Source organism: Rhinichthys klamathensis, unplaced genomic scaffold (assembly GCF_029890125.1).
Source record: "Rhinichthys klamathensis goyatoka isolate OS25496 unplaced genomic scaffold, OSU_Roscu_1.1 h1tg000405l_1, whole genome shotgun sequence".
Taxonomy (NCBI): Eukaryota; Metazoa; Chordata; class Actinopteri; order Cypriniformes; family Leuciscidae; genus Rhinichthys; species Rhinichthys klamathensis.
This window is the reverse complement of record NW_026606906.1, coordinates 622,284-649,111: the sequence shown is the minus strand read 5'-3', so window position 1 is coordinate 649,111 and position 26,828 is coordinate 622,284. Positions and strand designations below refer to the sequence as shown.

General features: G+C 38.3%; 2 protein-coding genes across 2 annotated transcripts; both read right to left on the bottom strand.

The window, feature by feature from the left end:
* Window positions 1-1,924: 1,924 nt before the first annotated feature.
* LOC130070403 (growth-regulated alpha protein-like) lies at window positions 1,925-3,038 on the bottom strand. The gene is made up of 4 exons (XM_056234780.1): window positions 2,915-3,038; window positions 2,702-2,828; window positions 2,156-2,224; window positions 1,925-2,001 (listed from the first exon to the last, which is right to left on the bottom strand). The coding sequence occupies exons 1-4, from the start codon at window positions 2,982-2,984 to the stop codon at window positions 1,968-1,970; spliced, it is 300 nt and encodes a 99-aa protein (XP_056090755.1). The 5' UTR covers window positions 2,985-3,038; the 3' UTR covers window positions 1,925-1,967.
* A 4,710-nt stretch (window positions 3,039-7,748) lies between these two features.
* LOC130070379 (protein mono-ADP-ribosyltransferase PARP14-like) lies at window positions 7,749-21,893 on the bottom strand. The gene is made up of 14 exons (XM_056234751.1): window positions 21,654-21,893; window positions 21,349-21,476; window positions 17,407-18,909; window positions 16,991-17,224; window positions 16,494-16,551; window positions 16,172-16,318; window positions 16,013-16,072; window positions 11,893-12,069; window positions 11,604-11,786; window positions 10,427-10,857; window positions 9,857-10,094; window positions 9,588-9,724; window positions 9,089-9,269; window positions 7,749-8,703 (listed from the first exon to the last, which is right to left on the bottom strand). Exons 1-14 carry the CDS (start codon window positions 21,820-21,822, stop codon window positions 8,423-8,425), a joined length of 3,927 nt encoding a protein of 1,308 aa, XP_056090726.1. The 5' UTR covers window positions 21,823-21,893; the 3' UTR covers window positions 7,749-8,422.
* Window positions 21,894-26,828: the final 4,935 nt, after the last annotated feature.

Sequence of the window (26,828 nt, the reverse complement as noted above, 5' to 3'; positions counted from 1 at the left end):
TATCTATTAATGTGTCACTATATACTCTGTGTCTCTAGCCTATCAGTCAATGTGTTGTGTAAATTTAAATGTAAAAGCCTAAATATAACTAAACAAATCGCACTATAATTGTCACTATATCACCAAAAATCCACTATCTCAAAATCAAACTCCTCTCACAAAAACCCACGAGGTCAATATGCGTTGATTTCACTTTTATACAGATGTGCGATTGTGTGGTCTGTTGTTCCCGACCGTGTCAATCAAACGCTGATTCGGCGGACCACACCTGATGAAACACTTAGTGAAACACTTCGAGGCTTCGTTTGGCCATAGTCACGTGACATGGGTGTTTTGAATCACGCTTCGAATCAGTGGGTGCTTCTCATTTCTTATTTGTGCATCCTCGTTTCCTTTCCTCGCGTCTCAGCTCCACCCCCTGTAGGACGCGAGGGAAGGCTGCAAGGGAAAAAAATGAGGACGGAGGAATTGAATGAAAGCTTTTTTATACATTGGAATACTTGATCACTCGAGCGTCACTTCACTGCGTCATCAGCAGCGCTCAAAGGATCTGCCCTTATGTTGTTGAAGTTTGTTTATTTAAGAAATTCATAATAAATAATAATAAAGCAAGATACCTAGTTGAAATATGTGAGTTGTGTGGTTTATGTAAACTACAAAAGTAAAGTATAAATTCAAATGATTGTGATATGTTTAGTCGATAAAACTCTTCCGCAAAGGGTACACCTGTGTATCCTCGCTCATAGCTCCTCTGGAAGCCTCCTCACTCCTCGATCCTCGCCTCCTCACGGTGCAATTAGAGAATTGAGATGTCCTTCAAGATGGCTGAGCTCGATTGGTTTCCGGGTCATAGGATGGAGGACGGAGGAGCGAGGAGACGAGGAGGGATATTGAGAAGCACCCACTGTTTCGAAACATCTGCGCTTCAGGATCTCGCAAAGCTTCGGAACGACTGTTTCGCGTCAGCCATCCCTACCCATTCCTTGACAAGCAGTCCTTCAGCAGCGATGTTAGCATGTCGCCCTTCAACAATCTTAACCCACAGTTCTGTCTCTGACACAGAACTTTATACATGATGGGCTACAAACAATAGAAAACTGTTAGGGCCTCCCACAGGAGATCAATCTACCCTGCAATCTGCTCTGTGTAATGCTGTTTCTTTGTCATTCACACCAATCAGTTTCTGTGGGCCATACACCTTTACAGACACAGATAGAGTTGATTACATCTACAGCATAGTTGATTAAATCTAAGGCAGAGTCACAATGTAAATGAATCTGATGACTGAAAATACAAAATCTATCACTTGTGAACGGATAATTGAAAGTGATACCCAGAATAATTAAAGATCTAAATTAAATCATAATCAATATTTTCTAATAAGAAACACGATCTAAATGTGATAATCATTTGAAATTGGAGTAAGATCGAAACCAAATTCTACAAATTGAGTGAACTTCACAGAGGCGAACACTGAAATGACATACGCATTATATCTTTGGATTCTGTCGTTGGGCCAATGGATGGTCTTTACAAGATTTCCTCATTTTGGGTTCTGCAGAAGAACATCATATGGGTTTGGAATGACATGATGGTGAATAGTTTAGGGAATAATACTGAATTCATGTTGTAATCTACAGTAACTAATGTTTTTGCGAGATGACAAAGGCACAACAAAAAATCCATTTTGACATTTAAACTTTTATTGCTAGTATAAGTGTCATCATTAAAAAAACAATGCAAAACTATGATTAACGTATACAACTATAATTCAGTGAGACAATAATAAATATAATAAAAAATAACAAGGTCAGAAAAAGTTACATTAAAAAAACATAAATTCACAGTTTATTAAACAAAAGCATGTTTTCACATTCGATTCTTCAATTATCACCAAGAGATGATAAATGAAATAATAAATAGAAAATTCTATATTACAGTAGTAATAGTTGAATGAATAATTTCCTTTAGTTGCTCTTTGTGACGTTCCTCTTGTTCATCCTGCAAACATGAAGAGACACACATTACAATCTGAAGGATGAAAGGTGCTGCAATGTCCAAGTTTAAAAGTATGAATTAAAATGTGAAGTATGAATTTGATTTAACTTATAATAAGCAGATAATAAAAGCGACACATCATCATAGACAAACTTACTCTTCCTTGAGAGAAATCACCCAGTCAGCTTTAGGATTGAGACACGTCACTCCTTTCTTCATTGTAGCACTGTAAGAAACAAATGTATGATTATTTAAAATCTATAAAATTCCTTATTATTATTTTGAAAGACCACTGTAAAGAAAAAACACGTGACATTCAGCTAAGTCATTACTTTATCGTTAAATGAAGTTCACTCTTCTTTCTTCATACAGCCATACATGCATATACAAGCCATACAGGTTTGACACAACATGAAGGTGAGTAAATTAAGGCTGAATTTCATTCATTCAGATGAAACATGTATCATCATCATTCTTCAGTTATGAATTTTCACACACTACCAGCCACTCTTGTGATCTTAAAGACCTTTTAATATGAAGGCTTAAATCATTAAAATTAGTGAAAGAAAAGCAACAAGTGTCCACACATGTGAACTCCTGAGAGGATGAAGAGAAGAAGAAGAAGAGTGTGGAACCTTGACAGATGGAAACAAAAATCATGTGTCTGTATTTGAAGTGTTGTTTTAGTAAGTTTCACACTCACATGATCTCCTCATTTTTGCATTGTGGTCCAGCAGGAATCACCTTCAACGAGAGTATTCTTCCAATAGGAATTGGTGGGTTTGAATGTGTTTGAATGCACCGGCAGCGCATGTTAATGCGAGGTTTTCCTGCAGTGACAGAGAGAGAGAGTTGGTGTAAATATCTGCAAATGATCTGATTTAAAACACCGTTATGAATGTTATATTCTGCTTACCTTCTGTTGTGGACAGCAGCGCAGCGGTGCAGATCAGAAACACGAAGGCTGTTACGGTGAACTTCATCATCTTGAATCAGTGTTGTGCAGAGAAATGCCAGTAAACGTGTGAAGTGAGCGTCTGCTGTAGTCTAACACAGGCCTGCACTCTCCCTTTTAAAACCTCTTAACCTTCTCCAGAGCGTCGGCGCACTGAAGCGTTTTTTTTTTTATTTAGTTCAAATATACTATCAGATTTAATGTTATACCTTGACAAACTATACATCATTAAAAAGATATAAGACTCAAGATTCAGTATTTGACCACTATTGTATTCTGAGAAACTTATAGTGACAGTTATGTCTTAATTTGTGTCAGGAGTTATGAAATGAAAAAAATGAGTCGATACCTTTAATATGAATTATGAGCGTCAGCCGGTCCATTCATAAAAAACACTCCGTGCTGTCGTCATGACAGCGATTCACAAAACAACGTCCCTGAGGGCTTTTAGCTCAACAATGTGCAGATGTGGAGAAATATTGATATATTCTCATAGATTCACATCATATTTCTATAGACAGGAATAATATTTATTGAATTTATACCCAAATGCGTCGATGTAATCATAATGATCGCTTCTTACTGAGATGTGCTGTGTTTTCCATTCATACCAATAGCATGGGGGCGCTATTATGTCCAATAAAAGTCCATATATGGATCATGAAGAAGACCCATAGTCATGTGACATTCCAGGACGTCACTGAGTGATACAGAAAGTACAGAGATCGCTGTAACATGCAGATAAAGATGTTTTGAAGACAATAAACATGATTGCAATGATATTTGAGTTACCTGTGTTCTTCAAGCCATGCCAGGTATTTCATAATAATAGATTATATTTATAATGTAATGCTAATCGATATAGATTTCATCATCGTTCAGAACACTAAATAATACATTTTCTGTCTGATTTTTTTTTATCTGAAGCCAAGTTAGATCACAGAAGATTATTTAAAACACTAGACTTGCGTTATATAGTGAGTTTGGAGCGCAAACATAGTTTTAATCTCATAAATGGTCGTGTATTGATGGTGTGCTAAGCTAACATGCTAGCGAGCCCAGGCGCACCTGCCACGAGCTATTGTTTTATGATTTTTTTCTAAATAGGAATGCTTACTGAAATGTTTCAGTGCATTTGATACCAGTTTCAAATATTTAGTGAGAACTTTGATAAAAGAAATTAGGGTTTGAAACCCTATGAATAGCTTGTGAATAGCCAGTCGTTAGTAGCTATAATGCAGACAAAAGAAATGCATATTTAGAGCCATAATAACCAGTCTGGAGAGGTGTAAATGTGTGCAGGGGAGACTGAGACTGAATGGGGCACCACAAAACAATAGAGACAATAGACTGAATAGATGACTCAGAAGATGACTAAACATCAGTTTGCTAATAGAGTCTAATCAAAATAAAGTAATTTGACATGATCTTGAAAAACATTTAACTAAATACAGAGCTTTATACTTATCATTTTCAGATTTTAAATATAAAATGGTCAGACATGTGGCTTTAGCTGCAGTGCATTTCTGATTTTTCAAAAGTGGGCTTGAAGCTTAACAGGTTAAAGAGAGAGACTTTCACACGACACGAGAGTGTGTTGCGCAACTACGATTCCGACTAATCTTCTCTTCCAAGGAACTCTCTCTTTCTCGCTCTCTCTCTAAAGGGCTATTACTCTATTGCAATTTCTTTTGCAAGCAATTATAAAAATACTTCTTAACCCTGTGAAGCATAATGTGTCATATTTGATATGGTAATTTCTGAGGCCTCTAAATAATCAACATGTTTATAACTTTGCTGAAACTTGCAGTTGTACACAATCTACTGCAGTCCTCCTGTCGTCTGATTGATAGTTCATACTATTTTGGGAAAGTAAAAGGCCTTTTAGTGTAATTGTAAAAATTCCAGCTTCAGCTCGTGGTTCTTTTTTTGCTGTGAAATCTTTACTTTTTATAAAGTAAACATAAGATTAACTTTAGTGATATTTCAAGATGAACATTTGCTAGACTGAAGCAACTTAGGTTTACTTGAATATACATACATTTTGTTTATATATATATATATATACACATATATATTGAATGATGCTCTTTTTATTCTACTCTAACATAAATAGTCCAGATAGACATGCTTGGAAAAAACTTTTGAAATGATATTTCAGGCGATTGGTTTGTTGCGTCTGCCAAACTTCAGTTAAGCATACGTTTTGTTGCATTTGTCATCTTGCTCTTTCATCAGTTCCTTTTTGGGAAAACCATTGCAATAATGCAAAAGTAGTGAAACTGCTGATGACTAATTGAAATAGTCCAAGCAGTTAAATTTTTCTTTTTAATTTCTGCTACACAGTTTATGAGTATAAAGTGGAGGAAAATGTGTAAACAGAAGTGTCATCTTTCCACTGAATAACTTCTTTATGGCCCATACAGATAAAAGGGATCTTTCTCACCTACAGTTTGTTTATTACGCTCTTTATTGGGAGAATTCCAGACTTCCAGAGTGGGACGAGTCTGATGACGTATGTATCAGGAATCCAGGCATGTGAGAACAGATATCAGAGATCAGATATCAGAAAAAATCAGTTCAAGACATTGACTATGTGTCAGTAAATCACACGCTACCTACACATCTAACTGCAACACAACGGAAACATTCATTAATTTACCCACATCCATAATTAGTTCACCCACACATTAAAGTTTAGTCATGTTACAGAAACTCACCCACATCCAAACCTAGATGTCGCTCTCCCATGGAAAACAAAAGCCTCGGCACACATCTTTAATCCTGCTCATCATTAGTCAAGCTCCATTGAAACAGTAAATATGACTTGTGCAATATATTCCCGTATGATAGCTTTATGAGAAATAAAAAGAAAATTAAATAAACATTACATCAAAGAAAAAAATAAACCAAATATAATTAGATTTTGTATATTTACTATATGTAATTTGTTCCTTTTTTTGTTTAACACTAAGTATAAATCTCATCAAGTGTTTAAGCATTTTTACATTTATTCAAAAATAATACCATTTTATTTGTGAACTCAGCTGTTCTTGCTAATAGTCAACTTATTTTCATCAGTCACCAAGCTTTGTAAACACTGATCACTGACACGATGTAGACTACCTTTAATTTCACCAAGCTTATTGCTCACTAAGAAAAACCCACATTTGTCATGTTTTCAGGTGTTGTTTCCAAGAAAGAGGTGGGAAAATCTAAATTCCGAGCTGTCTGGAATATATTTATTCCACAGACTGTAAAAAAGATGGACAACGCACCTTCACACTCTTCCATTGTAGAAATGTGAAGCCGCCAATGTCCCAATATGGCGCGGACATCTTGTGGGACCAGTAGTGAGAGTTGCGTTATCACTCCCGCAGAAACGGTTAACCTACAGTTTACTGCAGAACAACTCATTATGTTGGTGTAAAATATGGAAATGTAATTTATGGAAATGTAGAAATTAAAGTAGAAGTTCCAATCCCCTCCCGAAAATCCCCCCAAAAAGCCTGTTGGTGCCTCAGTGACTAGGCTACTTTGAGAAGCTCAATCACAGCTGTCAATCATGATGTCACAGTTTTTATTGCATTAAATAACTAACCAAATTTATTTAATTAAACAAACACTTAAACTTACATCAGCATGATAAAAACTTAAATGACAGAAAACATCTTAGGAAAACCTGGGGGCGATCGAGACGCTTTGGCTTCACTTAAATTCAGACTTTATTGTGCAGCACGCTTGATTTGTTCCCGCGACCCGCGCATGCGTCAATGCATCAGGCAGCTCGCGCTCCAGACGGTTATGAACGCTTTTAGGACCAAGGCTGTGCATTACAGGTAAAATGTTTTAAATAATGTTCAGTTTCTTACACAAACTGATCGTTTCGCTTTATAAGACCTCAGTGTATCGTCAGGAGCCATGGGTATTAATTTAGTTTTTCCTATATGTTTTTTTCCTCTTTAAGTGGCGGTAGTTTACTAGCTTTATATGAATCACCAAGGACCACTGGGTCTTTACTGAAGGCCCTGACTGAAACCCCATGGTACGCTACTGCTGTCAAGACACAAGAACTGAGCGCCAATCGTTGTATTTCTGTTTTGTTAGGTAGTTTATCTAGGGTGCCGGAAGCACCAACGTTTTCGGTTTATTTTCTAAAATTTTCTTTGGTTAGATCAGGTTTAGATTAAGGATTGTTTTGTTATATTTTGTTCTTTCCTTTGGCGCCGCTTTTGTTCTTTTCCCATTTATTGTTTGTTTGTTCACTTAATTATTTTGTACATAGCACACCTTATTATTGTTGCTTTGACTGGATTCAGTGGCTTCGACTTGTTGTAAATGAAGTCCAGTTTATTTTTCCCTTCAAGAAGAGCCTGTCATGTATTCTTCCACCACATCTCACCTTCAGCAGTACGTTAATATATAAATGTTGCGGTATCTTGCGGACCTTTCAAGGTTTTTAACAGTCACACAAACTATTGTATGACTTTGGAAGAGATGGAAAAAAGCAAACAAGTCACATGGACACATTTTTATGGTGCTTGAGTGAACTGGCATGAACTACTTCAACAATCCTAACTCATTTTATCATTCTTGATAAAGATAATTTTATTGTTCTTGTGCATAAGTGACACAACTTAAAACAAAGTGCTGTAAGGACAGGAAAGCAAAAAACGATCACAATCCAGTATGCAAATATCACAACGACATCATCGCCATTGGATGGATTTTGAAAGTTTACAAGTCAATAGGAGATTAGGCTTTCTCTATAAAATAGAGGCCGATCAGTCTGTTCTACAGTCCAAAAAGCTAATGTCAGAAAATGAAAGAAAAGTAGAAACTGAGCTAAATAATACAAGAAAACAACTTCTGTTACAATATAGACTGTTTCTCTTTTTGCTCTTAAGTATTGCAGCAACTTAATATTGCGCAAACTCCTACATTTCATTCAAAACAACGTCAATTGGTTTATTTATGATAGTGAGCGCCTGAAGGAGATATGGGAACCGAGAAAGAAGAGTTGTAATATGATCACTAATATTTCAAAACCTTTTTTTTTGCATCAAAGAGTGATGAATAGATCGCCCTGAAGCTAAATATCACTTGTGTGGATTATTGCACAAGTCAGAAAATACCTGTGCGATTCCCTGAAGTATTTAATCTGAGTAAATGTTCCATAATAATCAAATAAACAGCTTTGTCAATTAATATTGCACTTTTTCTGCTCTCATATCATTAAATTGTGCAATTTGAATGGTATTGGTCAATAAAACACTCATATACAATGAGAATGACATAAAGCTTAAAGAGGTATCTATCTGCTATGTGATACCTAATCTAACCTTTGAATAAAAGTAATTATATTTAAATGTAAAAGGAACTACGTAAATAGTGATGGTTTATAGATCATTCAGAGCTCATCCGGTTGACTTTACAGGGAACAAACCAAAGGTTGGTTTTGGCTGAAGTTCATTTAAATGTGATGAGGTATTCTGGATAAGCCTGGCAGTCGTGAAAAACCACAAACATGGAGGGATTTTGGATGTTATCCACCACACTGTCATAATTGTGGTCAGGTGCGAGGCGAACAGGGGGCGTCTTCATGCCCGTCTGACCCTGAGCGTAATGACCCGTAAGCACACAAGCCACGAACATGAGCTGAGTCCCGTCTGCTGCAGGAACCGCATAGGTAGGATGGGCAGAATAGCTGGCGTCCAAAGCAAAGTACGTCCCATTACCGTAGACGGTGGCTGAGAACAAATAAAAAGTCATCAGAGTGAGTTAATCGATTAGTCTTCAAAATGAACAACCAATGAGATCATCAGGGACTTCTCAGTTGGATAGTCCATCAAATAAAATAATAATGGTAACATTCACCCAAAAATTACAATTCTGCCATGATTTGCTGTTCAATGATCAACATCCTAAATTTGGGTTTGTTCCTCCGACAGTTATTGCATGACTTCAGAAGACTATAAGTGATTCATATGGACTATGGTGGTACTTGTCATTTTGTCATGCCGCTTTGGGAGACCCGAGTACGAGTCTCGGCTCGTGTACCTTTCCCGACCCTTTTTACCTTTTCCCGATAACAGAATTATTTAAATTAATTAACCTTTAAAAACAAACATTTACCATTTTGCCCAGCAAAATTTCGATTAAAGTTTGACTTCATGATGGTTGAGCAGGACTCCTCTGATGTGCCGTGATAAAGGGTCTTCTCTCCTGCTCCCACACTGCCACCGTTTCTGTTCTCCAGCTCTTTTTTACGTCCCTCATATAACCGCCGAAGATTCATGTTCTGGATGCGCTCGATCTATTGAAACACATTTGCACACACATAACCATGAGCTTCACATTCACATTCACATCTCTTGCTCTTCATAGAAGCAAATGGTGACTATACTGCCATACAACATGGTACATTATAGACAAAAATATAACAATATAAATATAATAGACAATGTTTAGTCCAGTAATCTGGCCTTGCTGTAGACTAACTATAAAAAATACAGCACTTTTGAATGTTTAAATATGATTTAAGATATCATTATGTGGTCCTTTAAAAGCTGTTTTTATGTCGTTCAGGATGGTTTTTGTCATGTAAAGCACACTTTGCTGTTGAGTGTCAAACCTTGAGCACTGTTTTTGTGACGGTCTTCTTGAAGTCTGCCTTCACGGTCTGGTACTCCATAGATTGCTGATCTAAAGCGATCACCTTTAACAGGTCACTGTGACTCATGTTGTCCCAGTTGATGGGCAAAGAGAAATCTGAAATGCAAAATAGGGAGGGTTTTGATTCAGTTTGATTATTTTCAAGGATGTTTAATTTTATTCTATAGATGTCAATCAGTGGTTTTTAACTGGGGTCATATTTTCACATTTCATGAAAGGTTCTTTTACCTGAAAGGTTCTCCAGTCGTTTGAGAGACGTCACGTGTCCTGAACCACATGCTGTGGCCTCCAACTTTCTCAAATCCACAGTCCATTTCACACCCTGTGCATCAATAATTCCATCTTTCACATCTTCTCTCTCAAGCTTATAATTCTCCTCTGCGGGCACCTTCTGCCAAACGCCCCGTTGTCCCAGAATGCACCATGTGACCCGAGTGAAGAGGGATGCCTGGTCCTTCTCTCTTACCTTAGAGTTTGAGAGAAGAATTTTTTAGGCTTTGCCCATTTATTCATGTATTTATTTACAAAATGTTCTTTGCTGTTTATAAAGCCATGGTTTTAAGTTTAACATTGATGCAAAGCGTTTATATTGCATTTATCATTTGTTCCCATGGTTGATTAGAGATTCACTATGTAACTTTTTTTGTTCAAAATTATATGCATATCATGCTCAGACGATTTGTTCAAAATTATATGTAAATTATATATGCACTTTATTTAAGTATATTGTATGCAAATTATATGGTAATTGTAAGATAGTCTATAGTGCTAATTTAATATTAATGTTGTCTTTCTCACCTGTCTGCGAAGTGCATCTTGTATCAGTCTAACCACCTCATTAACTCCATCCTTCAGCCCTTTCACTTCCCATCCTCCAGAGCTGCTCTGTTCCAGCTTCAGGTGCAGGGAATCGACTTTAGAGAGCAGCTGGTTCATCTCATCCTGAGTGAGACGTTCAATCTCCTCTGGGTGGAAAGAGTGTGTGGAGCACTGGCTCTCATACGCCCGCTGGAGTTCTCTGCAGGCATCACACACTTCATTATCTGTGTGACCGATCACTAGAAATGCTGCTGTGTTCTCTGTGACTGGCAAAGCACTGACTAGAGAACTCAAGTCAAGAGAGTGTTGTAAAGAAAATGATTGTGATCTGCGTGATTGTGATCTGCGTGATATAGTTGATCCACTGCGCCCTCTGGAGGTTACGTTTGTTGGTACAAGTGGTGCAGGAGCTGAAAAAGGTGAAAGTGCAATATTGTCAATAGAGTGATGCAGGAATGACGTATTTTTGTAGGCCAAACCTAGGAAACGAGTTAGTATTTAAGCACTTTCGGTTCCATCGTCCAGAAGTTAATGTTGTTTTGAATGGGTTTGTGGTGAAATGCCTGAAATAATGTCAAGCTCAAGACATTTTCATGCTTTATTCCATGACATAAAATACATCAGTAAAACTCCCTTGTGATTTAAAAAAAAGAAGCTTTTACGTTATAGTCATCTGCTGACTATTTCACTTTTGTAACCTCATTGTGTTTATAATTGTGCTCTTGCAAACTATTCTAAATCAAAGTTTCAGGAAATGTTTTTAAATAAAGACTGAAGAGTTGTCAGAAGCTTAGTGTTGGTCGTGTGACGGTGGTGTAGTGCGTTTATTGTCTAGCAATTGTATTTAGGCCTTAAAAATCCATTAAAAGTAGTTAATTTGTGAAGATTATCATGATGAATGAAACGTTTCATAAACGTTTGTTGGTCACAGAGCTTATTTTCTGAAATAATCCAAAAGCCAATGGAAAACTACTATTGGTTTTATGACAAGGGAACCAGGGTGATGCTAATATCTGTGTTGACTTACAAAAATACATCATGAGTGTCTTACTGTAAAACACTGAAAAAGCATTAACAAAAATATATTTATTTAAATGCATGACATGGACATGATAAAAACTGTTATTGCCTCTGCATGGCACAGATTTATCCTCACCTGTCAACTGTATATTACCACCAAAGATTTGCTGTGCCATCGCTTTAAACTCCAGGAAAACATTAATCTTCAGCAGAATGATCCGAATAGTTCTGAGATATTGAAGATTAGCTCCTTGAACACCATCCTTTACTCCCTCTAGAATAGACTTGGCCACCACTTTTGCATCCAAACCTCCTTGTCCTGCAAGTTTTTTTCCAGCAAAAAGAAAAAAAGAAAGAAAAAAAAACTGACTTTAAAGACAAATCGGAAAATATTTTGGATTACAAGCAAAAATTATTCTACTGACCAGCACAGATAGCAGGAATGGCCACAGACCGGTAACGGCCGTGTTCACATTGAACCACTATTGCTTTCACCAAGGTCTTGATAACACTGGCGTCCCTCTCTCCACAAACATGCATGATTGTCTTACATGGAAATCCTCCTGGCGGGGTCGTAAATATCTGTCCACTTGTTACCTGAGCTGGAGAACATATAAAAGGGGTAGTGTTAGATGACATGTTGCATATCATTGCTGCCTTTTACATTTATGCAGTTAGCAGACACTTTTATCCTAAAATAAATCCCACTTTGCACACCACACACAAACACTGATCAGCCAAAACATGACAATTCACAGGTAGAGCGATTGTTTGATCATCTCTTAACAAGGCCACATATTAAGGAGTAGATTATATGGTAAGCAAACAGTCAGTTCTTCTTGTTCTTGTTCTTCTTTTTCTTCTTCCGCTCTTGAGTCTATGGCAGCCCACAGAACTGTTTGTGGGAAAGTTATGAAATTTGGCACACAGATAGAGGACAGTCTGATATGTCCTCATAGCCAATTTGAAGTCTAACTCAAAACCTCCAGCGCCACAGACTGTCCAAAGATGCTCATGTTCATGCTCAATAACTTTTGAATCCTAAGGGCTACAAACAAAATGTTTTCCTCTTGTTCAGGGCCACCTACTGGTCAGGAAATAGATATGGAAAATGTTTATTTTTACTTTTAACACCTGATAAGTTTGCCCAAAAACTATTAAACCGGTCTCTTTTGATTCGGTGCAGAATACCGAGTCCAATGCTATCCAATTTCCCCATTTGAATTTGGTCGTAAATAGCTGTATTTTATAAATGCATTAGGGTATTGTTTGAAACTCGGTATGTGTCTTCGGGACCATGCCGTGAATGTATTAAAAACGTTTTGGAACAGAGCCACCTTCTGGTCAAAATTTATAATGAAATAAAAAAAATGCTAAGGGCTTTTGAATAATCTAACCTATTCTAATGAAATTGGTCTTGATAAATTACTTGAGTCATATCAAGGACTATGATATTAATCAATTATACCATATTTGGTCAAACTTGTTGTCTGACAATTTGAATTTCTTTGAAAACCTACTTTTTCAAATTTGTCCTATACCATTGGTTTCACTAAAATTGGCTCAGATGATCTTCAGACCATGCCGGCAATGCATTGCCACCTTGACACCAGCAGGACTGTTTCGATGAGACTGATTGGGACTTATTTAAACTGACTGCCACACACAATAATCACACTGATCTAAACACCTATGCCTCACCCGTGCTGGACTACATCAGTTTCTGTATGGACAATGTCACCACAGAGAGGAAAATATGCACACACCCCAATCATAAACCAGTGATGAATACAGCTGTGATTAGTCATTAGATGCTGCTTTCCGGTAAGGAGACCAAGGGGCCTATCGAACAGCGAGGGCCAAACTGAGGAGAGGCATCAAGGAAGCGAAGCACTACTACAGAAGCGTATTGAAGAGTACTTTAACAACACTGACTCTCGACACATGTGGCAGGGCATCAAGGCCTTCCCAGATTATGCGGGCAATAACATCAGCTCAACACACACAGTGAGTTCATCCCTCCCTGAAGAGCTGAATCTCTTTTTTTTTTTGCCAGGTTTGACTGTAGATATCTCAAATAACATAATAATAATACATTTATTTTTTTATAGCACTTTTCTAGACACTCAAAGACGCTTTACAATTTTGGTTTACATAACTGGCAAAATAAATGAAAACACATAGGTGCATGGACAAGCAGAGGCAAAGCAAGAGAGGTGGGAAATGAAAGGGATTAAAAACTTGTAAAGTCTGTTAATAGGAAAAGGCAAGTTCGAAGAGCTGAGTTTTGAGGCCTGTTTGAAGGATGTTAAGGTGCTTGACTGTTTGATGTGGACGGGGAGGGCGTTCCAGAGGCAGGCGTGAGTGCGGCAGGTTAGGAGGATGGGGAGGTATGGAGGGGCAAGGTTATCAAGTGCTTTGTATGTAAGGGGAAATATTTTGAAGTTGATCCTGTATTTGACTGGGAGCCAGTGGAGTTTGTAGAGGCAGGGGTGATATGATCTCGGCGGCGAGTGGAGGTGAGAAGTTGGACAGCCAAGTTCTGGACATATTGAAGTTTATCGATGATTTTGTTTGGTAGTCCATAAAGAATGCTGTTGCAATAATCCAGTCTGGAGGTGATGAGGGCATGGATGAGTGTTTCAGGTGCAATGATAGACAGAGAGGAGCTGAGCCGTGCGATGTTACGAAGGTGAAAGAAGGCGATTTTGGTGATGGGATTGACATGCGGTACAAAGGAGAGGGTAGGATCGAAGATGATTCCAAGGTTGTGGATGCAGGTGGAGGTGGTGACGTTGGAGACATCGATGTTGAGGGAAAAGGTCTGGGCATGTCGGGTGAGGGAGTTAGGACCAATTGATAATCTCTGATTTATTACAGTTGAGTTGGAGAAAGTTTTCGTACATCCATGATTTAAAGTCAGTGAGCCAGGTTGTAAGGGTTGAGTGGATGGAGACTGTGATGGTCTTGGAGGATAGATAGCGTTGGGTGTCATCCGCATAGCAGTAGAAGTGGGGGCCATGTCGGCGGAGGATCTGTCCAAGGGGGAGCATGTACGGGATGAAGAGGAGGGGGCCAAGAACTGAACACTGGGGGACACCATGAGTGACGGAAGTGGTAGAAGACTTACAGTTGTTTATCGAGATGTAATGGTGTCTGTCAGAAAGATAGGAAGTGAACCAGGTTAGGACGGTTATTCCAATTTGGTGCTGAAGGCGTGAAAGGAGGATGGAGTGTTTGATGGTGTCAAAGGCTGCACTGAGGTCTAGTAGGATGAGGATGGTGAGGAGACCAGAGTTGGCAGCAAGGAGAATGTCATTGGTAATTTTGAGGAGGGCAGTTTCGGTGCTCTGTTTAGAGCGGAAGCCAGATTGGAATGGTTCATATAGGTTATTGGAGTTGAGGTGAGTTTGAAGTTGAGTAGCAACAGCTCGCTCCAGGATTTTGGACAGAAATGGGAGGTTTGAGATGGGGCGGAAGCTGTTTGGAATGTCTGGGTCCAGACCAGGTTTTTTTCAATATGGGGGTGATGTCAGGAAACTTGAGTGGGGAGGGGACAATGCCAAAGGCCAGAGAGGAGTTGATTATGTTGGTGATGCCTTGGCAAGAAATGTTGGGATATGGTCAAGGGGAGAGGTTGAGGGCTTCATGGTGGAGATTATGGTAGATACATCGGTTTCAGTGATTGGAGTGAATGAAGAAAGTGAGTGTGATGGAGGGGAGGGTGGTGGAGGTCCAGGGGTGAAGGAGGGGGAGCTATGCGCCAGTTGATTATGGATGTTGTCGATCTTGGTTTTGAAGAAGGAGAGGAAAAAATCACACTTAGAGGTGGTGAAGGAGTTGGAGATTGTGTCCATGGGTTTCAGAAGTTTGTTGATTGTGGAGAAGAGGGTCTTGGGATTTGGGACTTGGGACTTGAGACTTAGGTCTTGGAGCCGGTTTGGATGACAGAGGAGTAATGGGAGGAGCGGGCAGAATTGAGGGCGTCTTTGTATTGTTGTCTGTGAAGTTTGTAGGCTTCCAGGTGGACAGTTTTTTCTCTAAAAAAAACCCTTTTTATTTGTAAATATATTTTTATAATTTTATTTTAAAGAATATATTTCATTTATCATCTAGGCTAGGGTTGTTTAATGTATAATGTATATATATATATATATATATATATATATATATATAATTTTGGCTTATTCTTTAAATATGTCAACTGAGCTTTTGAAAATGCCTGAAGGTCAAAAATGTTGCCCGTTTTTTTACTTCTGCACTTCTAATTGTTTTTGAAAACAGGTTTGGTTAAGGGTATGTAGTTTCTCATGCTTTTCTAGAAGCACACCGTCTTATTTGGGTTAGAAATTGGCTCCCACAGTAAACTAATGTGGATAGATCAATCTACTGATACTATAAAACTCTGTGTGTAACTAATTATCTGAAGTAGTTTTATCACAACTGCATTTTATACTGCATTCAAACATACAGTATTTGAAAACTCTTTTAATATAATAATAAATCAAAAGTTAATTTTATATTAAAACATTTTTTTTTTCTTACCTCCTGTCAGTTGACCCTGGACATGAGATCCTGCTTTGGTGAGGATGTCTTTACACACTCCTGTGACAGATTAGGTCAAAAGTAAACACTCTTTTATGGTTGAAATTGTTTAATTTGAAATCAAGAATGCTTTTGTTATTTAGAAATCTGCTCGAATACCACTTGTCTGGAAGTCCTTAAAGTCAGTGGTGTTCACAATGGCATCAGTAGTCTCATTGGTGATGTCACCGAACACTAGATGGAGTTCAATCCTATCTACTGGCATGATGATCTCATCAAGGTCAGAGGTCAGTGAGTGAAACAGAGCTGTGGTGACAGTGTAAGACATGCAGATGAAGAAACCATTTAGACTTTTTGCAGATTTGTTGAGTGAATTATTTTTTTGCTCTTATATTTTCAAATACATTATTCTTGATAAGTTGGGAGTGGGTCAAAATAGCATGGATCAATGAACGCAATACATAATTCTTGAATCTCTTGCCTTGTCCTGCGTTGTCCACCATTTTGGCACTCAGATCCACACAGACTGTCTGGAACATCTGCAAAATATTTCCAAAATAGGGTTAGGAATAACAATCACTGCAATAAACTTCATTGCATAGAGGGCGTATAATATGTAGACTTCTTACTTCCTCAGATTGAGCGTAATTAGGCATTATGGCGATACAAATGGTTTCCAGGCAACCAGGGGATCGAGATAAAAATTCACAGATCTCATGAGTAAGAATATTAACGGCATCTTTGACCGGTATCGACAGCACTATGCCAGGTCCTATTATTGGCAGTGCAACTGAACCCCAAGAATTCTGCTCACATAGCGCAAAAACTCGGCCAAGTCCGCAGCGAAGTGCCTATAACAAAATTAAAAAAAATATGGATGGCAAAACTACTAAATCTTTTCTGTAAATCTCATCCATTCAATCATCTGTTCAGTCAAAACACATCTTAACCCTTTTTAAATGTCTTACTGCCTCTTACTTTTTCGCTGTTGTGGTTTTTTCCTTTGGGCACACATTCTATGAAGAAAACCTTTGAGCATCCCAGCGCTGGTGTCGCATCCACCTCCAGCACGTCTCCATGCGTAAGTGTACGCTTTCCCTGGGCATTGTTGAAGTTAGTCTGAAGCTGCTGTCCTGCTTTTTTCAACAAGGATGATCCAATCAAGGTTGAGGTCATGTTTGTTTTTATCATTGGAGCAACAAATACATCGGCCTGTATTAATGATACAAATCATAAAAAAAATAGTTAATTCAATCGGCATTGGTGGGTACAGTAAGTCATTATATTTGTGACGGCATGAGGGTGAGGAGATGATGGAGGAATTTAAAAAAAATTGGGTGGAGTCTCCCTTTAAGACCGAGTATTTTGAGAGAGAAAAAAAAAGAACAACTTACCTGTTGTTGCTCAAGACTACCAACCACAACTTTAATGTGTATCTCATTGTCAAAGTCCAGAGAGTATTGGGCAGATGCAGCAGCTGGCAAGCTCTGAAAACGCTCTCTGTTCATGTATATGGGCACGTTACCACTTTTACGGCCATCATCAATGGGCAGTATGCAAACCGTATAAGAAGATTTCACTAATTTCAAAGTCTCTGCACCATCACTTTGAAAGAATGTTTTAACTCCAGGTCCTTTCACCTCAAATCGTTTAGTGACAAGACTCAGAAGAAACACCTCAAGGCTGTCCTTCAAACTCTCAACTTCGCAACGAGGTCCTGTGAGCTGGATGCATGGGGAAGGAAACCTCGTTGGCTTTATTTCCACACTGCTCTTCTTTACACCGGCCATCGACAAGATCTCAGGGAAGTGGTCTGCCATTTCTGGCTTGGGAAGCGGCAGGGAGTCATGATGTTTCTGATGGTTTCTTTTGTATTCTAGCACAATGCTCTTCAGCCTACTAACTTCAGTAGTGTAGCCCACCAGTTGCACTTTGGGGTCAACACTTGATTCATCCAGGTATTTGAGCTCCACTTTACCACTGTCACGATTGGCCTGCTTGACAGCTTCACTCAAATCCTCCTTCAGCTTATTAAACGCAGATGATTTCTGAGTGTTTTCCAGATGCACAGTCTCCGAACACAGGTCTCTCTGCACAGCAACAGCCGCCTCCTGTAGCGCTCCGTCAGACAAACTCAACAAAAGGAGATCTGAACCTGAAGTCTCGAGCATAACCGGGCTGCAGAGTCTCTGCTGAAATCGGTTTTGGAAGTGCTTTATACCACCACTTGATTCCAAAAAGGTCACAAGAAGACGATGTGATGGGATCCTCTTCTCTTTGATTTCTTTTGCTAAGTTTAAAAGCTCCTTTTTGCCTGCATGGACCTCTTTTTCAGGACCCTTCAAAAGGAGAATGCCCGTTTTTTCCTGAGCGATCTGAAGTGCAGGCAAATTAGACTCTCTGAACGACTCAAACTGCTCTTTGATGAGGCTGAATTGCTTCTCAGACACATGACACTCTTCTTGAATCTGCTGTTGATCATGCAATCCACTTACAAATTTTAAAATCTTCTCCACTTGTTTCTGCTCTCCAACCACGACGGCTAAACACGTCTCTTCATCACAATAGATTTTTAAGTCCTCACCAGAGAGGTAAAGGTGTTGTTCCAGAATTTTAGATTTGTCCCGATCAACCTCAAAGTAGATATTATAGCGTGACTTTAAAGTCTCGAACACTTGGTCGACCCCAAATTCCCATTTCTTCAGGGACATGTCCTCAGCTGCTGGGTCCCTCCTCACCACCAACTCTTCAGAGTCAATGTGGATCTCAAAGGTGCTGTGGAGCGCAGACAGAAGTTTCTCCAAGTTCGAATTCGACTTTTTACATTCGCTGAGGTAACGTAATAGATAAAAGTCCAGTTTAAAAACCTTCTCCATACTTTTATCACTTGCACATTTCTAAAAAAAAAGAAAAGAAAAAAAAAGAACAAATGATAAAGACATGCATTCATTGATTGTACCAAATGCTTCATAATGAAGATTCAAGACAAGTGAGTGATGGGAAGTGATACTTCCAATTAGTGATGTGAAGTCGGATTCATTTCCGCAAACTGGTTCTTTCGGGCAGTTCATTTCAATGAACCGGTTAAAAAAACGGTTTGTGTACACAATCACGCAATGACATCATGTACACCAAATGATGTAAAACATGGACGTCTAAAGTATAAAGTGAATAAACTAGTCTTAATCAACTCACCTTTTTACATATACCACGAGAAACCATAAAAAAAAAAAATTTGTCGAGTTTATGTGCGAGTCCAAACTGTTTCCTCAGTTCAGTGTACTTGTGACTTCACAACTGTCGTAACCATTAACTTTTGTTTGGACTAAGTGTATGACTCGAGAAATACTGCCATCAGTTCAGTTTTATAATTTATATTATATATTTTATATTTTATATTTTATTTGTTATACTTTATACTTTTAAACAAAAGACAGTTTTAGGTCGACAGTTCTCAGCATGTTGGATATGTCTGTTCTGTTCTCAGTTGTACTGTTGAACTAACTGGAGTGCTGAAATGGCATCATGGGATTATTTAATCCTGTATAATGGCTCATTTCGAGTCGGAGTGACTGTCAAGCACGTCCGGAACTGTGAACCAGTTCAAAAGACTGATTTGTTCATGAATTGGACATCACCATTAACAATAAGGATATAGGGGCCAAGCACCGAAGCTGCGTAGACACCTATCTGTTGGCGTTATTATTATTCTTAGATATACTCCGTTATTGAGTCCATGGCAGCCCATAGAACCGCTGGCCGAAAAGTTTGACACACAGATAGAGGACAGTCTGAACTGTCACCATAGCAAATTTGGAGTCTCTAACTCAATCCCTCTAGTGTCACCAACTGTACAAATTTGCATGTTAATGCTAATAATTTTTTAACCATAAGGGCTACAAACAAAATACTTTTTATCCTCGGGTTCCCCCTTTTCCACCATTTTGTGAAACCATACTTTTTAAAATTCCTTCAAGGCCGTTGTTCCGATTTTCACGAAAATTTAACCAAGTCATCTTCAGACCATGCTGACAGAAAGTTATGAAATTCAAATCGATTTGTCAAACCGTTCTCGAATAATGCGTGAACGAATTTGACGAAGAGCACGCCAAAATAAAAAAAGTGAGGCTATATCTCGACAATGCTTTAACGTATTCTGACCAAACTTGGAGTTTGTTATGACAAACATGATCTGAGGTTATTTATACGGTATTGGCGCAGTGCCACCTTGTTATCAGGAGACATGGAAAATGGATGTTTTCACTAATTCACAAAACTGGTCTCTCTAGAGTCTCTTCAGCATGCCGTGTCATACGATACCCCATCGGCCATCTAGAAATTTTGTAATAAAATGCTAGATTTTATGAACGCATTTGCGTATCGTTAGAAAACTCAGTATGTCTTCATCACTATGGCCTGAGGGTACTCAAAAAGTTTTCGGGCAGCGCCACCTTGTGGTCAAAAGTTATAATGAAATGTCCAAAATTTTTTGATTATATTAGGCTATTGTAATGAAACTGGTCTCAATAGATTAATTGGGTTTCGTGTATACCGCATCAACAATTTTGATGGCATGATGCCAAAAAGACTGAGGCTGTATCTCTGCAATGCTTTGGGAAATTAACACCAAACTTTTTTTCAGCCAGTTTGCCTAAAATGATCTTAATATGTCTTTAATTGCTCATTGTTGCAGTTGGTCTGATGCTCCCAGCCATGTTGGCATGACTTATCGTGTTCTTTGTGCTTGGCCACAATAATTGCTGCTTGCAGCTATTTTTTTAATTTAATTTATTGTATGATTTTGACATATAATATTATGCATACATGTAATAAGGTAAGATAAAATAAAATGTGGTTGAGGAGATTCCCCCTTCCATGTAAAGCGCTTTGAGTACCCAGAAAAGCGTTATATAAATGTAACAAATTATTATTATTATTAAATATAAAGGTTCAAATGTCCGCAAATAAATTTAAAGAGGCAACTAAATGGGCCTTTAATTTAGCTGTCCACGACAGGCCTGGCTAAAACAGCCAAGGTACCAGCGCAAAAACACACTCAGCAAAATGATTGTTTTGACAAAATAACAGAAAATATCAGGATGTTTTTTTTTTTTTTGTGTCAATATTACACACTACTAGTCCCAGGCCAACATTATTGTCAAGCTTCAAATAGCAGGTGATTTCCCTGAACTACTCAATGTATTTATGTTAACTATGCAGAGGTTTGGTCTCTCTGGGCAAACAGGTTTGACGACATTGTATCAGCAGAAAACAATGTAGACCGGGCACATAAATCTAAGCTGAATATCTGTTTGTTTTATGACTGTGCCACTTACCTGATTAGCAGATGCTTTGGGCTGTCTGCTGCTTTCAGCAACATTGTCACAGCTTAATGAAACACGGAGCTCCTCTCGTCCAGATATATTGATGACATGATTTTCTCGGCCTAGCACTCTTTCCTGGGCTTTGAATACAAATGCATGTTGATGAGTATAAAGAACTAAAGAACTGTCATTATAAGAAATGGAATATTATTATTATTACAGTTGTTTTGACAATGTTAAGTGAAATAAAGTACAGGAATGATTGTAACAATGTGCAAAAAAACAACCCTGCAATAATAAAACATTTACTTCCTTACCTTCTTTGTTCATAAAACTTATCTTGTAGGTGTTGTCCCCCACTTTGCTGATCTCACACTGTCCTCCTCCTGATCTTCTCTTGATCCTAAAGTATGTGTGTATTTGTCTAACTTCCACATCTGAGAGATTATTTGCCTCAAAAAACACATCGTGCTGGTAGTTCTCCATGTTTAATCTGTTGTTGTGTTGAGCTTTGACATGAATATATGTGCTCTTGCTTGCTTTCACTTTTGCTTAGGTTCATTTTACAGACTGTGGTTTTCCTTGCCCCTCCTCCAGTTTCCTCTTGATGCTGGTATGTGGCACAACAGTATATATCTCTACCATAACCATTATTTACATTTTCCCCCTTAATAATCCAATTACTGTAAATATATATATAAAAAATGGTGTTGCTCATTTCCTCCAACAACAAATAAGCCAAATTTTAAAGTAGTTGTGCAACTTCTCGTTTGATTTGCATTGTGTGTATGCTATAGTCATACTCTATTTTGCTAGTTACTTGCATTGGTACTTTGGATGCAAGTACAATAATAACATGAATATTTATGTTTTGCATCTCAAAGTGACTTCCCCAACACTGGATGTTGTTTTGAATATACATAATACTGATATTTTATGATGAACAATTATTATACAGTTATATTGTGTAAAGATGCATTTCATCTCACTTCCAACCTCATGGAAACACACACACTTGAGTTGAATTTCAGTCAGGACCACTCTAGCAATAAAACATATTGTTGTTGAATCATTTGACTTATGGCTTCCTATGGGGGTTTTGCTTTGTAGTAATTCAAGTATAGCTGGGTCTGCGATGGGATTGTTCCATTGGCTTTTGGATTATTGCAGAAAATAGTGTCTGTGACAAGCAAATGGTTATGCTTACACGTTTTGTTAATCGTGATGATCTGCACCAATGAACACAACTTTTATGAATTTTGAAGCATGAATACAGTTGACAGAAGTCAAAAGCTAAATGAACTACACCATGGTCACATGACTTGCACGACACCATCAAGCTTCCGACAGCTCTTTCGGTCTTAGTTTGAAAACATTTTCGAGTTATAGTAGTTACTGGTGACCCTTGACCACAAAACCAGTTACAATGGTCAATTTGTTATTTTATTTGAGATGTATACTGTCAATACTGTAAAAATAGATTGGTAAGAACTTACAAAGGAGGACCTTTTAGCTTATTATGTTGGTACAGATAGATCCTTGAGTAATATCTATTTAGGCTACCCAAGGACGCAATAATGTGTAGCGATGTTAACTGTAAAGATGTAAATCATGAGAGGGATATCTGCTCTATGTTCTGTATAATGATATGGTAAATGTTTTGTATGATTGGCCTGAGTGTGAGTATAAGAAACTTGGGTAACGCTTCCTTTTCCAGTCCTCTTACCCATGTACTTACTATGTACTTATTATAGTAATTACAATTACTGGGTAATAACTAGGTACTAACCCTGAACCTACCCCTAACCCATGTACTTACCTTATATTAGTACTTTCTAGGTGTACACTGTAAGTACTGTACTGTAAAAGGAAGCGTTACCGAAACTTGCTAATGCTAGATATAAGTATGCTATTCGCTTTATTTGTAAAAAATGAGCAAACCCTGAGGGCTGATTCTATGGCCATGAAGTTGTTAAGTAAGGAATTAATTATGGAGACAGCATTATTGCAATCTTTTTAATTGTGTGCAAAATGAATTATATTACGTTGACTACATCGAAGGTAATGATACAATAATGATTACGACACATAACTATAAGCAAATTGGCTGACAACAAAGCAAGTGGTTTGGATCATATCTCCGCTGAACAGCTTAAATATGGAAGTAAGATGTTAGCTCCCATTTTAGCTCCAGAAGCAGTTATTAAGGACAAAGCAGGTCTAGCTTAGATAATTACTGGCCCATAGCGGTAGCCGGTATTTTGTCTAAAGTTCTAAAGAAGATTGTGCTGGATAGGATAAATGTGTTTTTAACTCTAGATAACCAGTTTGGTTTTAAAGCTAAACACGGTACCGATATGTGCATTTATGCCTTAAAGGAAATAGTAAATAAGTATAGAGATAAAATCAGTTTCTATGCATTTTATTGATGCATCTAAAGCTTTTGATCGAGTTAACCATGTAAAATAATTTTTTTAAATGAGATAAAGAGGGGTGCCAGAATATTGTGAGAAGTCTGGCTTATTGGTATGCCCACCCGATGATGCAAGTAAAATGGGGCAATAAAGTCTCTGCACCTTTTGGGGTTAGCAATGGTGTGCGACAAGGAGGAATTTTATCCCCTGTTCTTTTTAATCTTTACATGGATGACTTATCTAAATGCTTATCTTAGTGAACCACTTTATGTATGCGTCACGATGTGGTGTGGTTGAAGAAGACTCAAAGTCCAAAGGCTCCAATATAAACGCTTTACTTAAAGTTTCTCACAGGTACAGACAGGCAGGATACACTCACATCAAAATACAACTAACCTGCACCCCTTCAGCATCCATGGACTCCTCCCTTCCTCAGTTCTCCCCATCGGCCTCCCTCACCACATCGTCACCCCGGTCATCCATCCCTATGTCGCCTCTTCAGTCCCGCAGATCAGCGGCGCGGCTTCAGTTCTCCAAGCCTGCGATGGCGCCATGGTTCTTCGGACACTCGGTTCCGCAGTGGCCGCCCGAAGGGTCTGCTCCGCCCTGGACACCGGTACTGCCAGCTCCGCCCTGGCCACCAGCAAGGCCTGCTCCGCCCTGGAGGCTTCCTGCTCTAGATCAGCCATCCCCTCATCAGCCTCCATGGCTGCCCACTCCATATTTTTGAGGTCGGTTGCTCTGTCACGATGTGGTGTGGTTGAAGAAGATTCAAAGCCCAAAGGCTCCAACATAAACGCTTTACTTAAAGTTTCTCACAGGTACAGACAGGATACACTCACATTAAAATAATACTAACAACCGACAAAGACAGACTGCACAGAAGGAACTAAATACAGATACAAATGAACATTAACGAGGTGAAGACAGGTGACACAGATGATGATGACGATGAACAGGTGGGTGATTGAGGAAGTGAGTTCAGGTGTGGAGACAAGGAGGATTCTGGGAAGTGTAGTGATGACTAAGACAGAAAGGTGCAGACGGCTAATATACTCTTGCGTAAGTTTAGCTCTTGTTCAGACAAAGTGAAGACATTACTGTTTAAAGCATATTGTACACCACTTTATACTGCCCAGTTTTGGACAAATTATAGAGCTTACAGAGGCTTCAAGTAACGCACAATGATGCAATGAGATTTTTATTAAGGATACCTAGATGGCATAGTGCAAGTGCATGTTTGTAAGTGTGGGAGTTAACGCATGTAAAGCTGCGTTACATAATCTTATGTACAAATTTATCTGCCGACTTAATGCTTCTAAAAATGAGATTATCATGGGTCTATCAAATATAAGGTTTAGCACTACACGATATCAGTCTAAATTGTGGAAACACTGTTACTTTTGTATTTTTATAACGCAGTGATGTGTTGTTGCTGTTGTTGTGTTATATGTTGGGTGGTTTTTAAAAAAATTGGACCCTGAGTCTGTAATAGAAGTTTGATTATACATTATCTAAAAGCTGAACAAATACACCTTCCATTGATGGTTTGTTAGGATAGGACAATATTTGGTCGAGATACAACTGTTTGAAAATCTGGAATCTGAGGGTGCAAAAAAATCGAAACATTGAGAAAATCACCTTTAAATTGTCAATTTCTGTCAGGACCAGTATCGTCAAATACGATTGACAATTAGCATACAGTTTGGATTGGCGGTATGGTCCTGTTCTGGAAAGCCTAGCATGGATAAGAGCAGGAGAGCAGCGATAACCCCCCTTAGGGTAAACGGAACAGAACCAACATGAAAGTATTGCAGATATCATTAATTCAAGATTTTAAAGTACAACATAATTTGAGAATTTATTCTGATTCAAGGGGGATCAGAATGCCAAATCCTGACTGGCGAGAGGAGGAGCTGGGGAGGGAGGAGGGTAATGAGCTCCTGAGAAACGCCACAGCTGCTGATAATACTGAAGGAGCTTATATATATATATACAGTGATGGACGTCGTATTCCTATAGGGTAGATATGGATCAGCTGATGCGAGCTTGACTAACGTGACCTGCCAAGACCTGACACTACGCTTACTTTTCATAAAGTTTTTCCTCCTTTGTTTAAAAATCATCCACACATGTTTTACAAAAAATTCTCATTGAAAATGCAAAAACACGCTATGAAGCTCTGTCAAGAGCATGCCAAACCAACAGGTGGCGATATAACCCTAACCGTAAAGCCATGTTGGCCAATCAGAAGCCTGAAAAAGAAGTTATTAAGAAGTTCCTTTTTAGCACAGTTATTAGAAGCAATATTTTGCCTACGTCCGCCATTGCACACACTTTTTATTTTATATCATTATGGAACAAAGTTTAAAGGGGATACATTTATCACAAAAAAAAAAAAAAACACTTGAGGTATAGAGAGACTGACAATAAGTACATTTTCAAACAGGATGGCCTACAGTACACAGAGATAAAAAAAGTATTTTTTTTTATATCTGTGTAAAGGTTTAAAGGCGCGCCCCCCTTTAAACCTTTACAAAAAACTGTATAAATAATAATAAGAACAATGGAAAGATTAAAAAAAACGTGCAATGAAAAACACCTGCAATAGTTTCACAATGTAATGTCATTATTTCATATAACAGTAAGAGAGAATTATAATACAAAACTGAAAATTTCAATTTAAATAAACAAAAACATTTAAATATTTCAGTAATGCTTTGGATGAACTGAACAATATAACCTATAAAAGCGCAAATATATGATTGCTTTTGACAGTGCCTCGCATCACGAGTTCAGATTCTTGTTCGTCTTCTCACTGGAACGCACAGAAGCGGAGTTGCTTTGTGATTCGGTCTATTCTATGTCGGGCTTGTTCCAATTGTGACAAGTCAGTCTGAAGAAGAACAATTCAGTGTAATTGTTGTTAAATGGCGCTTTATTAAGGCAGAGCACTAACCGCTATTCACGCGCTTGAACGCCGGTGCAACGGCTTTTTCTTTTTTTTCTTCTTTTTTTGCTGATCTCCGCGCCCCCCATGCAGTATCCTTGCACCCCACACTTTGAGAACCACTGATC

What these genes read in the sequence shown, in the direction of transcription:
- LOC130070403 (XM_056234780.1), bottom strand. Translation starts at nt 2,984, where the DNA reads ATGATGAAGTTCACCGTAACAGCCTTCGTGTTTCTGATCTGCACCGCT. An exon ending in GCTGCTGTCCACAACAGAAG is followed by an intron (nt 2,829 to 2,914) that starts GTAAGCAGAATA and finishes CTGTCACTGCAG; the next exon opens with GAAAACCTCGCATTAACATG. An exon ending in TGCAAAAATGAGGAGATCAT is followed by an intron (nt 2,225 to 2,701) that starts GTGAGTGTGAAA and finishes TGTTTCTTACAG; the next exon opens with TGCTACAATGAAGAAAGGAG.
- LOC130070379 (XM_056234751.1), bottom strand. Translation starts at nt 21,822, where the DNA reads ATGGAGAACTACCAGCACGATGTGTTTTTTGAGGCAAATAATCTCTCA. An exon ending in GGTGGACAACGCAGGACAAG is followed by an intron (nt 16,319 to 16,493) that starts GCAAGAGATTCA and finishes CTGTCACCACAG; the next exon opens with CTCTGTTTCACTCACTGACC. An exon ending in TGGTAATATACAGTTGACAG is followed by an intron (nt 10,858 to 11,603) that starts GTGAGGATAAAT and finishes CACCTTTTTCAG; the next exon opens with CTCCTGCACCACTTGTACCA.